Source organism: Drosophila simulans, chromosome X (assembly GCF_016746395.2).
Source record: "Drosophila simulans strain w501 chromosome X, Prin_Dsim_3.1, whole genome shotgun sequence".
In the NCBI taxonomy this organism is placed as follows: Eukaryota; Metazoa; Arthropoda; class Insecta; order Diptera; family Drosophilidae; genus Drosophila; species Drosophila simulans.
In genome coordinates this window covers 8,133,218-8,146,942 of record NC_052525.2, presented here as the reverse complement: position 1 = coordinate 8,146,942, position 13,725 = coordinate 8,133,218, and the positions used below count along the sequence as shown (strand labels likewise).

The following is a 13,725-nucleotide window of genomic DNA, read 5'->3' as shown; positions in this document are numbered from 1 at the left end:
GTTTTTTATGCGGAAAAAGCGAAAAGAAAGTTAAAAGTTTTAAAATAAAATCATGATTCTCACTCCATTCCAAAAAAAACAAACTTTTGTGAAAATTGCCTAATTTTGGAATAGTAGTGGAACAAGCACGTGCGCCACATTCTTTCGTGTTGGCAACGTCATTACGGTCGCAGGAGTTTCCTCATTTCTTTTGATTCGGCAACGAAAATATTAAGTAAAATGCGCAACCCACAGCGGAGAAACACGGTGGACAGCCAGAAGTATGTGGTGGAGAAGATCGTTGGAAAGCGCATCGTAAAAGGTCGTCTGCAGTTTCGTGTCAAGTGGATGCACTATCCGATGAAAGCGAGCACATGGGAGCCAGTGGAAGCATTGGGCCACCTCTCGCGCTTGCTGGCCGATTATGAGGCGAGGCAGTACAAGCGCTTCCGGAAGAAGCTGGCCAAGGCGGCAAAGGGCCCCAAATCGCGAGCCAAAAGCAAGGCTAAGAGCGCCGCCCGTCGACGCCAATCGCGCCACGTGCCCAGTGGCCAAGCAGCAACATCGGCTACATCGGGCTCGGCCGCAGCGGGCCAAGGAGCAAATGGGGAACGCGGCAGTAATGAGCAATCATCAGGGAGTTCGGTGGTAGCTCGAGGAGTTGGTCTCGCGCATGAGCGCAAGCGTGTCGATCCGCTGGCTGTGGAGCAGCCAAGGATCGAGGGCGTGCAGCATCCACGCACTTCACGCGGCACATCCGCGCAGGTACCGAACTGGAAAATGGAGCCGTACAGGGGGTCCTTCGGTTTGGCGCGTGGCCTGGAGCTGGAAAAGGTGCACCACTGCTTCTTTGTTCGCAGGCAGCTCTTCATGTTCGTCACCTGGGTGGGACACCCCACGATGGACGCGGTGCTGCTTAGCGACATACGACACGCATATCCGATGCCAATAATTAAATACTTTCAAAATTTGGCCTTCCCAAATTACAAAGATGCCTGAATTCAAGGGAATCGCATTTCAAACATAGATTAAGCGTTTTTTTTTTAACTCCATCTAGATAGCATAGCATTTTAACATGTTTGTACGCAGCTCGATCGTCACTATGCGATTGTTTAATCACTAGTCAAGCTTTCCACGACATGTGACCAGATTTCAGTCGCCTTTCCAGCCGAGCTTCCGAAAATCTGATACCTTATACTATGGCGCCATTCGCGCAGCCTCACTGATTGTAAACAAGTAAGCGGATACGCTGTTAGCCAAATCATAAACACCAGCGATCAATATCGGCGGAAATCACACGAGTGGCTGAAGTAAGCGAATGTAAACAATGCATATAAGCCAAGTTCAATGAGCCAAATCCAAGTAAACAAATGAATTTAGCGACAGAACCGGTTGCTCCTGCTTATATTGCTTTCGTTTCGATTCTGGCTGCTATCAGAAGAGCCCAAAACTCGTGTCACAAAAGTCAAGAAGCAACCGAGCAGATAATACAGCTCGGGAATTAAACAAAAGTATTGTTTTTTTGTTTGAAATTAATAAATTCAATTCGGCACGTGCGCAAAAGCGACAATAATCAAAATGTATAATAACCTTTATTGTATTTCAAACAGAAAGTGCAAATTTATTGTAACGCTTTTTGGAATCTATGTTTGAAAAAAATGCACTCTGTTTGCTCTCTAGAAATTCACGTTTATAGAATTCAAAAATAAAACTTTTGTACCGCCCATCTATGGTATATTGTGTCGCTTTTCTCACTGTGTGTCCATTGGCTTTCGGTTAATTGGCACTTGGAAGTTGGAAGTTGCCCGGCTGGTTTCTGCTTTCCGATCTGGGATCGCCACTTGTCGAGCTGACCCCACTGCAGTCCGCACCTGGCGCTGATCAAGAACGGAGGATGCGCATTCGGTCTGCCCATTCCACACCCACCCGTGTGTATCTGCACCTTCTGATGGTGTGGCTGCCACTTTTGGCAGGTGAGTACACGACGAATACCTGATCGATCAGAGGGGTTTTCCCAGCTCAGTCGCGTTGAGTGGCAGTGACTCACAGGAAATACACACATCCATCCAATGGTACTTTTTCGTCGCAGTTCACGCCACGCCCGCCATAAGTCCGCAGTCGCTGCGCGGCATCATCTTCCCCAAGGAAACCTTCGATGAGTGCCAACTGGACGACGTGGCGCGGACGAAGGGCACCTGCCGGCGCATGGAGGAATGTCCCAGTGCCCTCAACGGCTGGCTGGAGCGTCGCGAATCGCCCAAGACCTGCTACTTTGTGAGGTTCGACCACTACGTGTGCTGCGCCCCAGCTGCAGCTCCAATTGTCACCCGATCCAGCCAGCAGGGTAAGATGTCCCACCTCAACATATCCATGTCCATGTCATGTAAATCTGACATGTAAATCCTATTTCTATATAAACTGGCTTAGGATAGTATATAGCTTATAGTTTTGATAGTAGCCAATTAGTATAAGCTATTACTCATTAATATTTAATTTAAATATGTACAAGAACAGGTTTTTGTTTAAATGTGATAATGAGTTAATTACGAAATCTTGTAAATAAGTTTCATCCATGACTAACCACAGGGTATCCCCCTGGCGTTTCCATTTCCCCCAGCCTGCAACGAACTGAACAAGGTGTCAAAGGTCAAAGAGGGCGACGAGTTCTTCGTGTCGGTGGTGGGCGGCAAGCCCACCCGTCCGCGGGAGTTCCCCTTCATGGCGGCACTGGGCTGGCGCTCGAACTTCGATCAGCGGATATACTACCGATGCGGCGGCGCCCTGATCGCCAACAACTTTGTGCTGACCGCAGCCCACTGTGCCGACTTGGGCGGGTAAGTTGGATCCGCTAATCGGACAGGATGTTGAGCTACTAATAATATCGCCTCCTCTCTTCCAGTGAGCCACCCAGCCAGGTGCGCCTCGGTGGCGACAATCTAACCCTGACCGAGGGCGAGGATATAAGCATTCGGCGCGTGATCATCCATCCGGATTACAGTGCCAGCACGGCGTACAACGATATAGCGCTGCTGGAACTGGAGACGGCGGCCAAGCCGGAACTGAAGCCCACCTGCATCTGGGCGCAGAAGGAGGTGGCCAACACGCTGGTCACGGCCATTGGCTATGGGCAGACCAGCTTCGCCGGCCTATCCTCCGCGCAGCTGCTGAAGGTGCCGCTGCAGAGCGTGAGCAACGAGGAGTGCCAGCCGCACTACCAGAAGGATCAGCTGGCCCAGGGCGTGCTGGGCACGCAGATGTGCGCCGGCGACATAACCGGCGAGCGGGACACCTGCCAGGGCGACTCCGGCGGACCGCTGCTCATGCAGGACGGCCTGCTCGGCTATGTGGTGGGCATCACATCGCTGGGACAGGGATGCGCCAGTGGCCCGCCATCGGTCTACACCAGGGTCTCCAGCTTCGTCGACTGGATCGAGGGCATTGTGTGGCCGGTGCAGCAGGTGACGAACACACCGAAGCCCATCCAGATGGCGACCAGTCCCGAATTCGATCTGCGGGCGACGATCTGAGTTTTGCTTTTGACAACTTCATATATACAGGAATAGATCTACAAGATGATCCAGCAAGAAATTATTTGAATATTTAAACATACATATGTGTGTTAGGCAAATCAACCAATTTCAAGATGACGCATGGGAAATATTTATTTATGAGCTCGTTTAGTGTTTAAAACTTTATTTAAACTTACCCGTAAGCGAAAGCCAACTGCATATCAGCGCATATCGAATCAACAATTGAGATTTAAATAAACAGAACAATATTTATAGCAATCCATGTACGTTTATGGGATTGGGTTTCTTGTTTGGGGAATCATGTTGCTTTTTCAGCCGATACCCATTGGATAAACAGCTGCGCAGCATGGATATATAAGTGGCCAGAACCACAGGAGACGGTTACTTGAGCACGGACCGCCGACCACCGACCACCTGCAAGATGTACCGCACCGAGACGCTGCTGTTAATCCTGACGAGCGTCGGGATACCGTCACTGGCCTATCTGCCCGACGTGAACATCTTCACCAACTACCGCACCGAGGTCTATAATGGTATGTGTGTATTGGTATTGGTGGTCATGTGTGGCGGACTAATCAAGTAATCCTACAATATCGCTAGGCATTCCATCGGAGATTGATACCACACCGTTCGTGCGGATCGGGGATAACTACTATTACATCGAGCCCATGAACAAGGTGAATTGGTTCCAGGCGGCCGGCGCCTGTCGCATGATGAACGCCCACTTGGCCTCCATCGAGGATAAGCCGGAAATGGAGGCGCTGATCAAGTACATGAAGGCCAAGGGGTTCAAGAACAATGACTACTTTTGGATATCGGGCAACGACCTGGGCACCGAGGGCGCCTTCTATTGGATGTCCAACGGCCGTCCGATGACCTACGCCCCTTGGAACGGGCCCAAGCAAATGCCGGATAACTACGGCGGCAACGAGAACTGCGTCCACATGTTCGCCACCCGGGAGATGATCAACGATGCCAACTGCAAGATCCAGATGCTGTACGTCTGCGAGGCGACGGAGCCCAAAACCTTCAAGTTCACCTACATTAAGTGGTAGTTATCGATTGGTTCCAAATAAAAGTTGCTTAATATATATAATAATATATATAGAAACCATAAGTTCAGACGGGGATGGGGCAAAACTATATACTATATATTCAAAAAAACAAAAGTTGTAGTTTTTGCCGGCTTTTATTTGTCGCATCGTTTTGCTTATCGCTTCCGTTTTTCTCTTTTCGCTAATTATACAATCAGTTAGATTTACGATTTTTGCATACTAAATTGTTACGATTCCGATTCTTACACAGCTATTGAACTCTATCATATACAAGTATCGATCGATTCATTTGATTCACTTGAATTGAATTTAGTTGCGTTAAATGTAGTTAATTAAATTTAATTTAATTTATTAATACCCACTAACTAAAAAACTGTGTGTGTGTGTTTCGAGTATATGCACACGTATTATGAAAGTTGGGAACTGCGAACGGAACGCAAAGGAAACGAAACGAAGGACAATGGGCAATGATCGGCGAAGGATGAAACGAGTTCGAACGCATGGAATCCAGTGGGGAAATGGGTTAGTTTTACAGTTAGTTCTGCGGCTTACTTGCTAGGCTAGGCGAAATCGTGATCGATACTGAAAAAATCTACGACATAACCTCAACATTCTAGCGAGTATGCGCATGTAGTGGTGTCTTCGTGTGTGTGTGTGTGGGAGTGCTTATGTGCTTACATATGCTCTGGTACACAGTTATGTAGTCTAAGTAGTTGTCGATTTACGATTTACCATTTACGAGTCTTACGTGGCTAGATTGCTAATTCTAAACATTTGTTTGTCCACATTAATCCACAAGTTATGCATATAAATATTGTATATTTACCAATTAGTTAATATTAGTAACTACATACATATAATTCATATAAATATTCAACAGACGAGTGCATAAATTTAATAATTCTTATATGTTACTCTCGCTCGCTCTCTCTATCTCTCTTTCCTTATTACTTTATCTCGCTCTATCGCAACCGCCTGCTCATTCTTACTAACGGCTCATTGCCCCGTCTTCCCCAACTGTCTATGCTAACTTTACCGTTAAGTGTCCCTCTCTGTTCGGGTATCTGTGTGGGGGAGCCTTTGCGCTTGTGTGTGTTTGTGATGTGAGTGAGCAAGTGTATGTGTAAGGTGGGCTTCAAAGCTGCCAGCTTGTAGGAGTCGTCGTGCGAAAGGGAGAGCGCACCTTCGGCCTTTGTCAACATTGGACATCGCTTTATTCACACTAGGCAACAGAAAAAAAAGATATTGAACCTAAACTCGATTTCTGAAACTTTAGGTTTTAAACCACTCAAGGTCGATATTTCAGATTCAATACTATGAACTCTTAGCTCACGATTCACAAACTAGCTTAATATGTCGCAACTGTTCACAAATACGTTCGAAAGCAAAGCCTTATGAGAAAGTAAAATAGAAGTTAAATATTAAAATATTAGATATTACAAAACACAATCAGATATTACAATACAACAGAGAAATCCATATTCAAATATGTTTTGATGTACAATTTTTTTTGTATGTCATTTATCTCCAAGAATCAGAAATGTTGCGCTTTCAGAATGAAATTTTAAATATTGCCGCCTAGTATTACAGAGCTCTACGTTCGCGACTCGATTGACAAACATATTCGTAGACTATTAAGGTGACTTTACAATTAGTTGGGTTTATGTTTCTGGTTTGGGTTTTTTGTTGTTGTTTTGCTTTCTTTGTTTCTTTGTCTCTTACAAATGGAAAGAAGAACAGCCTAAAATGTTATACATGTACAAAGTCTAAATCTTCTTTTCTACTCTTCTGCTAGCTCCTTTTCGACGTGTTTTTTAAAAACCTTTCTCAAAATGGCAGTGCGTTTAGAGGGGGCGTGGTTGGTGGGGCGGGAGGCGTGTCACAGGGGGCGGTAACTAAGTATTTACAAAGATTTGTGAACAACTATACAAACAAATGGCAGGAATCTATGCAAAATGCACAACATTGCATAATCATAATAATCAATTAATAGTAAATAAGTATAAACAAAAGATGCGTTGTAGGTTTTTTGCTTTTTTTTTTTGTTGTTTTGTTGTTTCTTTGTTTTGTTTTTTTGTTTTTTTTTTTTGTTTAAGCTTAAAAACACAATTGCTTTGGGGTTGGACAATGTGTTCGAACAAGTTAAGTAGGCTCACAAACTTTTTATGGGAAGAGAGATTAGCATAATTTCATACTTCAGTTTATCGATCTTTTAAACCCTTACAATCTACTTATAAGCTAACAGTTATGGTACAATTAACTTTAATATATATCTATATATATAAATACATATATATATAAATATATATATATATATATATTGTTTGCTTTCATGTTTATTTTAGAAACAAACTGAAATACATTTAGCGCGATCAGAGGCAAAGTTCCTAACTCTAGGCTTAGTAGGTCTGCGTCGCTGCAGCGTAAAAGAAAGTAATCGCAGTTACATTGGAACTGCAAAGGGAAGCTTGCTTGAGGAGATGGTTTAGGATTAGGGCGAGGCGGGGGGTCGGTGATATTTATTAGAAAAATGCAGCATAGTTTACAATTAACCTGAGAAAGAAATGTAATCCATAAATATTGCTAACTCGTAACTATCTCTTTCTCTCTCGCGCTCTCTTTCCCTCTCTGTCATAGACATACGCAATATCCTCCTACATCCTATTCCTATCGCTCGTCACGCTGCTGATCCTGTCCGGACCTTGACGAACTGGAGCTGCTGCTAGCAATGGATGATTCTGAGGATATGGAAATGATTGATATTGCTGACGACGAATTCACCAGTGTTCCCCTCAGCGGCGGCAGGCGGCTGTTGTTGCTGCCGCTGCTGCTGCTGCTGTTGCTGCAATTGCTGCTGCTGTTCGACGCATTGCCAGCACTGATGATGGGCGATCCGCCCAACGATTTCTGGTATCGACTGCCGCCGCCCACCCGCAGATGCTGCGGCCGCTGCTGGTGGTGGTGCTGCTGCTGATGGTGATGTGGTTGTCGGTGACTATGATTGCCATGGCTGTGGCTGTGATGGTGTTGCTGGTGATAGTTGGAGGAGGAGTTGGACTTGCTCAGCTGCTGTTGCATCGGCGGTGGCACGTAGTACTGCTGGTGGTAGTAGCCGCTGGAGTTGTGGTTGCTCCGCTGGTTGTAATTGCGTCCGCCACTGCCGTCACCGCCTCCCCTGCTGGAACCGGTGCCGCCGTCACCCGGTCGGATGAAGCCATTGCCTCCAGAAGTCTCTTGGTGCTGCTGATTTTGCTGTTGATCCTCAAGCTCGGGGTCCATTTCCTGGGCAGCGATGTGTGCGATTTCCGGCTGTTTTGGTGGTGAAGAGGTTATATATGTGTGCTTGCTGCTGCTGTTGCTTCTAGTCATGCTGGCTGCAGTTGCTCCCATGGTCTTTGGATGAAATTTTGTTTGGGCTTTCGGTTTCAGATACAACCGGGACTCAACTGCGGCCAGCATGGGAGCATAGCCGACCACCTGATGCCTGGGCATTAGGCAGCCGGCCACCACCAATCATCATGTGTCAAGGCGGGGGATTGTGTGCATTACCGACGAGCCTGTGGATGAGCTGCTGTTTCCGTTTCCATTGCCATTACCGCTCCAACTGTTTGACGCTGGCATTCCGACCGCGTGCACTGGCATGGGCATGGACATGTTGGACAGGCCATTTGGCGGCGATAGCGTGATGTCAACGACCTCCTGAGCACCCGACGTCGTCTCGACAACATCACCGTCCTTGCTATCCTCGGAGTCATCGCCCGACGAGGTGCTGCCGCGTCTATGGCGCGACTGCGATTGGTTCTGTGACTGCTGCTGCGCGTGGGTATGGGCCGTCGCATTCTGTTGCTGTTGCTGCTGTTGGACTCCGCCGGCTGAAACGCCCACGGTCACCACCGCCATCGTTGTAGTCGTCGTTACAGCAGATACAGTGGTCCCGGTCACATACGGCTGGCACAGATGGGCGCCAGGATGCGCGTGCCCGTGACTGTGCGCATGGCTGTGCCCGTGAGCGGTGGGCACCTGCACCGGATGATGGTACAGCTGCTGGACAACGGCGCCCGAGGGCATAATCACATATTTTGGCGCCCCATTGGCGGTGGCGTACGCAGTGGGAGCGGCAGTGGGCAGCGGCGAGATGCGATCCACCACCACCAGATGTTCGAAGTTCTCGCGGATCCATTCGCGATAATCGATCACGTCGTCGGTGATGTGGATGATTCGACCTGCATTGGCGAACAAAGGAAACCATAACCATTACAAATCCACATCAATTCCACGAAACTAGTGGTATATACGCGCATATAACAAAATTGTTGTTATCAACGTGTCAGCAGTAAAAATTGCTTAGCTATATGCAATTTTGTACTGTGAACTGTTGGATTGCATTAAAATATTTGTATTTTTTAGTTTAATTAGCTAATGAAGCGTGACTATCACTTACCCAGTATCGAGTTGACGCGCGGATCAATGCCGAGAAGGTTGAGCGGACTGACGGCGAGGGCGAGCACGCGGTAGGCGCACTTGAATGCCTGTTGCACCTGGAAGACGCCGTAGCTGCTTCGACCGATATCATTGCCCGGCGTCAGCGGATCCTCGATGCACAGGAGCGAGGGTCGATGGCCATCGACCATGTCACGCTGCAGCTCATCCTTGGGCATGTAGCGGCCACCGTTCTTTATGGAGATGCCGATCTTCATGTAGTTGAAGCGACGTCCGTAAAGCTCGAAGAACTCGAGGAGAAGCACCCCCAGATTGGCTGTATCGTGGTAGATACCGCGCGGATGCATCTGCAGGAAGCTGATGCACATAAGGATCAGCGAGTAGGAGGAGATGCCCCCCGTGAACACCTCGTTGAGATCGCGGAGCAGTAGGAACTGCTTCAGCACAAGCACTAGCTTCTCCAGCACTGGATAGTCGCGCTTAAACTTCTTAATCAGCTCCGCCGACTGAACACCACTCTGCATGTTGAACGATATGTCTACCTTCACTTGCGTTTCCCGGTCCGTTAACTTGATGATGGGCACTGATGCCTTGTCCAGAACACGCACCGTACAAGCCTCGGCGATACCGCGGCTCACTAGCTCGAACTCTAGCGTTCTCAGCGGCAGCTTCTCCCACAAACCTGAAAGTAAATTGAAGAGAAAATAGGATAAGTTAATAAAGCCCATTAATAAAAACTCAATGCATGTGGGGGCCACTTAAAAAGCTAGTCCCGTCCCTTCACTTACCTAACACAACGAGATCTATGTCGGAGGTGGGCAAAAAGAGGCCAGTGCGAAAAGAGCCAAAGATCTCGACTACCGCCTGTGGCCAGATGGAATGGACAACGGCCTCGATGCGCTTGACCACCTCGTTGCGGATGGCGTGTTCGCAGGGCGTGGGCAGGACGTACTGATAGAAATGCTCGATCTCCTCGTGCAGCCCGATAACGCCCTCGCCATACGGATAGTCCGGCTTGCGCCACGGTTCGCCCTTGTACTTGGCGATCATCTCCATATGGTTGTTCATATAGTAGTGGGCTCCGCCAGCCTTGTTCTCCGGCCGTTTCTTCCGCGACGGATTGTAGTAGATGCTGTTCGTTCGGCTGGCGGGCGTGGTCGTTGACTGTGGCGGGTTGTTGCTGGTATCGCTCATACTAGTGGCTGGACCAGTCGTGGTCGCAGCTGTGCTTGACGCTGTGGTCACCGGACTATTTGTACCGGCACCTCCTGCTCCTGTTGACGTTCCCGTTCCTGCTCCTGGTCCGTTGGTTGAACTGCTGTTGGCGGGTGAGTTATTGTCCCGATTCGTGGTGGAATCTGCCGACGAGCTAGTGCTGCCGCCGCTGGTGGTGTTGATGTTAGTGCTGTTGCGCTGAGTGGTCCCGTTGATCTGCTGCTGTTGTTGTTGCTGCTGCAGGATCTCCAGGGAATCCGCTCGGAAATTGAGCACCCGATTTAGCGAGCTGTAGGGTCGCGATAAGTAGGGTTTGGCCGATGAATTGTTACCAGTGTTATTGGTCGTGTTGGTGATAGTGTTATTGATGTTGTTATTATTGTTGTTGTTGTTGTTGTTGTTACCACTATTACTGCTGCTGCTGCTGCTGCTCGTGCTCCCGTTGATCGCCGTCGTCTGCTGTAGCTGTTGATTAAGCAATGCGCCCATCTCCTGGGCATTCGTCTCCCAAATCTTTAACCATGTGCACAACGATGGTCCCTCCTGTTCCTTCTGAAACCAGCCAACAAATGGATCCATTCAAGACGGGTTCACACGGCTGTTGGCTGGGCGGGAAACGAGGGGGGCGCGCGTCTCTCCTTCGCTTCGTCCTTTCTCCTCTATCCTCTGCGTCCTGGTGGTCTGAATATATAGACGTGTCTCTCGTATAGATCCGATGTGATATTTGTGCTCCACAGGGAAAAATTAGCTATAGTCTCCTTGCTGCCGGGACTACACCTCTTTGAATGCGGTCAGCACTCAAGTGCTGCAAAGAGTGTCACAAGAAATGTTAATTAGTTACCGGAGTCGGAGTTACACGTATCTATAGCTACACATACGCTACGTTCAACGGCTCAAACACTAGAACTGTCAACAGTTTTATTGTGACAATTTTACACTAAAGTCATAGCCATTTTAATTCAGGTATAGTATACTTCGATCTTATTTGTTAACAATTAATGTTAAACAAGGCTGAACTCGTCGGTTGATTAATATTATTAAATCATCACTCAATAATTATGCCAGTGTTGCAGTTTTGCGATCATTATGAGCACAATTAAAAAAAAAAAAAACTATTGAGAGATTGGCTTATATTAGGAAAGTTCTGGAAGAACCAACAGCCTCCATTTGTTCGCCAAGTACAACTATGCACATTTCGATATAATCTACAGTTATATTTCGACGCTTTAACCAGACTCATTGTTTATGATAATCCCAAGTAACATTCAAGTAATTTGAAAAATCAAATAAATACTGATATCAGAGTACTGTTATCGATGTAGAGGTTTTAGGTTAACTCGGGGGATAAATAAACAAAGGAATGGGGTGGAGATTGGAGAAAAGGAAACAATAGTAACAGTAGTTGTTGGTGCTGCTCTTGTTATTGTTGCTCTTTCAAAGGGGTTTGCATGCATTTTACACAAAATGGAAAGCGTAAATGGCAAACTATTGCAAATTATGCGCTCTTTTTCTACAAATAGAAATGCCCCGCTCTCTCTCAAAACCCCCACCCCCCTAACCCTTTTAAACGAACGCTCTTATTCACTCCTTTTGCAAACCAACTGCAGCTGAAGCGTTTAAAGGCGCCAGTCGAAAATTGTTTTTCAGAGCGCAAAAAATCACACATACACACACGCGCTAGAAAAAAAAAAAAAAAAACAAAAATGGGCCACAACAAAATGGTTTTTCACATACGAAAAGCAAATCAAAATGCAATAAAAACAACAAGCAATACGAAAAAAAAAATAGAAGGAAAAACAGCTCACGAGACTCCGAGACCAGCAAATAAATGACTTCCAAAGTGATATTATATCTCGCACCAATACACTGATAGCTACTCTAGTTTTGTGCAGTGTGCGTGTGACTCTGTTGGGTGTGTGCGTTCGTGTGTGAGTGTGCAAGGGCGTACAGGTGGCCGTAGTATGGGGGTGGGAGTGGGAGCGGGACAGCACACATGCACATGTACCGAAAGGCGGCTTCGATTATGCAAAAAAAAATATAGTACAATAAAAAAAAAGGAAAAGAAATATCGAAAGAAAGGCAGAGAAACCGCTAAGTGCACACACACCTACACCTAATGCATATTTTACCCGATACGATTTTCATTTGCTGGCTGAATTTTCGGTACAAAACTTAGTTGCATTTGGCAGAGGAAAACTCCCGTACACCCACACATATTTACAGCAGGCCATCGCGCACATGTACTTGTACATTTTAGGCAAATTAACACTTTCTTAATGTTGGCCAGTGTTGGCTAACGTCACAAGGAAAGCAAGCGAGAGAGTGAGGCGAAGTGATATTGAAGAAAGGCAGAAAGAGAGAGCGATTTATTGTTTTAACCGGCAAAAAACATACAGAGGGTCAAATTAGTCGGAGTAATTAATTGCAGTGGATATCGATAGACGGGCAGCGGTGTTGCCACCTGGCTGCTAAGGGCTCTCTCTCTTTACAGCACTGTCCGGGGCAAATGTAAACATTTAATTTATGCAACCGCTGCAGTAATTAAGCGAAAATCAATTAAGGAGACTACTCCAAACGCACGCCCGCTCTCCCCCCGTATTCTATCGCACGCACACACATGCGTATCGAACTGCTCTTCACATGATTTCTCGCGTAATTCAGTTGGAATTTTTCACACACAATTCGTTTCTTCTTTTTTTTTTTAGCCGTTTTACCTTGACAAGTTTTGGTTCTCGTTGCGATTGCGTTGTATTTCAAGTTTATCACACATACATATACTCACACCTACACACGCAGCAAAACGTGAACAAAATACACATGGTGGTTATACAAAATAGTCCAAGTTATATTATGCCAGTTGTATTATTGTGCAGCACAAAACCCGCCCAAAAATTAATGGAAAATTACAGTTGTTGTCGGTCGGCGTCGCAACTGCTTCTTCCGCTCTTTCTTACTGTCTCTCTCTCCCTCCGCATTATATATCCTTATAAGCACTAACAATTTCTGCTTCTCGCTCACTTTCGTTGCGCTGACGATGGGGCTCTCTCTTTCACTCCTTGCTGCCTCTATGCCTTTTATGCACACCCCACACACCCGCACACAGAGAGACATTCGCAGCACATACAGACGCACACGACTGGTTCTTTCGAGAATCGAACATTACCGAATTTATCAAATAGCGCTTCACAATTGTGCATTTCCTGTGCAGATCGCAGGCCTCAATCGTCGCACGATTGTGTTTCGCCTTTTTGCAGCGTTCCCTGTCAATTTCTGTTGATTTTTATTGCAATTTGCGTGCGAACACGCGACCGTTTCGCGATAGAGCTGGTTCACGAATCGATTGATGTGACGTTAGTGACGTTATCGATAGACCTGATAAGCGAGAGGTGGATGTGCTCGCTAGATCCGCCAAGGCTGCCAACTTCGCTAAGTGAACGGTCCTATTACAAGATATCGATGACATCCAAATATTTTGTTAATTATAGTTTCAAATTTAACTGTAACAT

The 13,725-nt window shown here is 46.7% G+C and overlaps 4 protein-coding genes across 16 annotated transcripts; 3 read left to right on the top strand and 1 right to left on the bottom strand.

Annotated features, from left to right (window-relative positions):
• The first annotated feature begins 219 nt into the window (after positions 1–219).
• On the top strand, positions 220–978 carry LOC6725462. Its single transcript, XM_002106442.3, has one exon. It carries the CDS (start codon positions 220–222, stop codon positions 976–978), a length of 759 nt encoding a protein of 252 aa, XP_002106478.1.
• An 838-nt stretch (positions 979–1,816) lies between these two features.
• Positions 1,817–3,767, top strand: LOC6725461 (serine protease snake). Its single transcript, XM_039296545.2, has 4 exons — positions 1,817–1,952; positions 2,069–2,323; positions 2,597–2,813; positions 2,879–3,767. The coding sequence occupies exons 1-4, from the start codon at positions 1,874–1,876 to the stop codon at positions 3,504–3,506; spliced, it is 1,179 nt and encodes a 392-aa protein (XP_039152479.1). The 5' UTR covers positions 1,817–1,873; the 3' UTR covers positions 3,507–3,767.
• A 116-nt stretch (positions 3,768–3,883) lies between these two features.
• Positions 3,884–4,622, top strand: LOC6740030 (C-type lectin 37Da). Its single transcript, XM_002076880.4, has 2 exons — positions 3,884–4,042; positions 4,110–4,622. Exons 1-2 carry the CDS (start codon positions 3,931–3,933, stop codon positions 4,562–4,564), a joined length of 567 nt encoding a protein of 188 aa, XP_002076916.1. The 5' UTR covers positions 3,884–3,930; the 3' UTR covers positions 4,565–4,622.
• A 60-nt stretch (positions 4,623–4,682) lies between these two features.
• Positions 4,683–13,612, bottom strand: LOC27206587 (non-canonical poly(A) RNA polymerase protein Trf4-1). Of its 13 annotated transcripts, none has more exons than XM_016181055.2 (5): positions 13,383–13,612; positions 9,793–11,024; positions 9,006–9,686; positions 8,114–8,787; positions 4,683–7,873 (listed from the first exon to the last, which is right to left on the bottom strand). In XM_016181055.2, the coding sequence occupies exons 2-5, from the start codon at positions 10,796–10,798 to the stop codon at positions 7,232–7,234; spliced, it is 3,003 nt and encodes a 1,000-aa protein (XP_016038562.1). In that variant the 5' UTR covers positions 10,799–11,024; positions 13,383–13,612; the 3' UTR covers positions 4,683–7,231. The 13 variants fall into 13 exon arrangements, with proteins under 13 accessions (XP_016038562.1, XP_016038560.1, XP_039152462.1 ...); XM_016181053.3 differs by lacking the exon at positions 13,383–13,612 and adding an exon at positions 13,238–13,363; XM_039296528.1 differs by lacking the exon at positions 13,383–13,612 and adding an exon at positions 13,127–13,217.
• Positions 13,613–13,725: the final 113 nt, after the last annotated feature.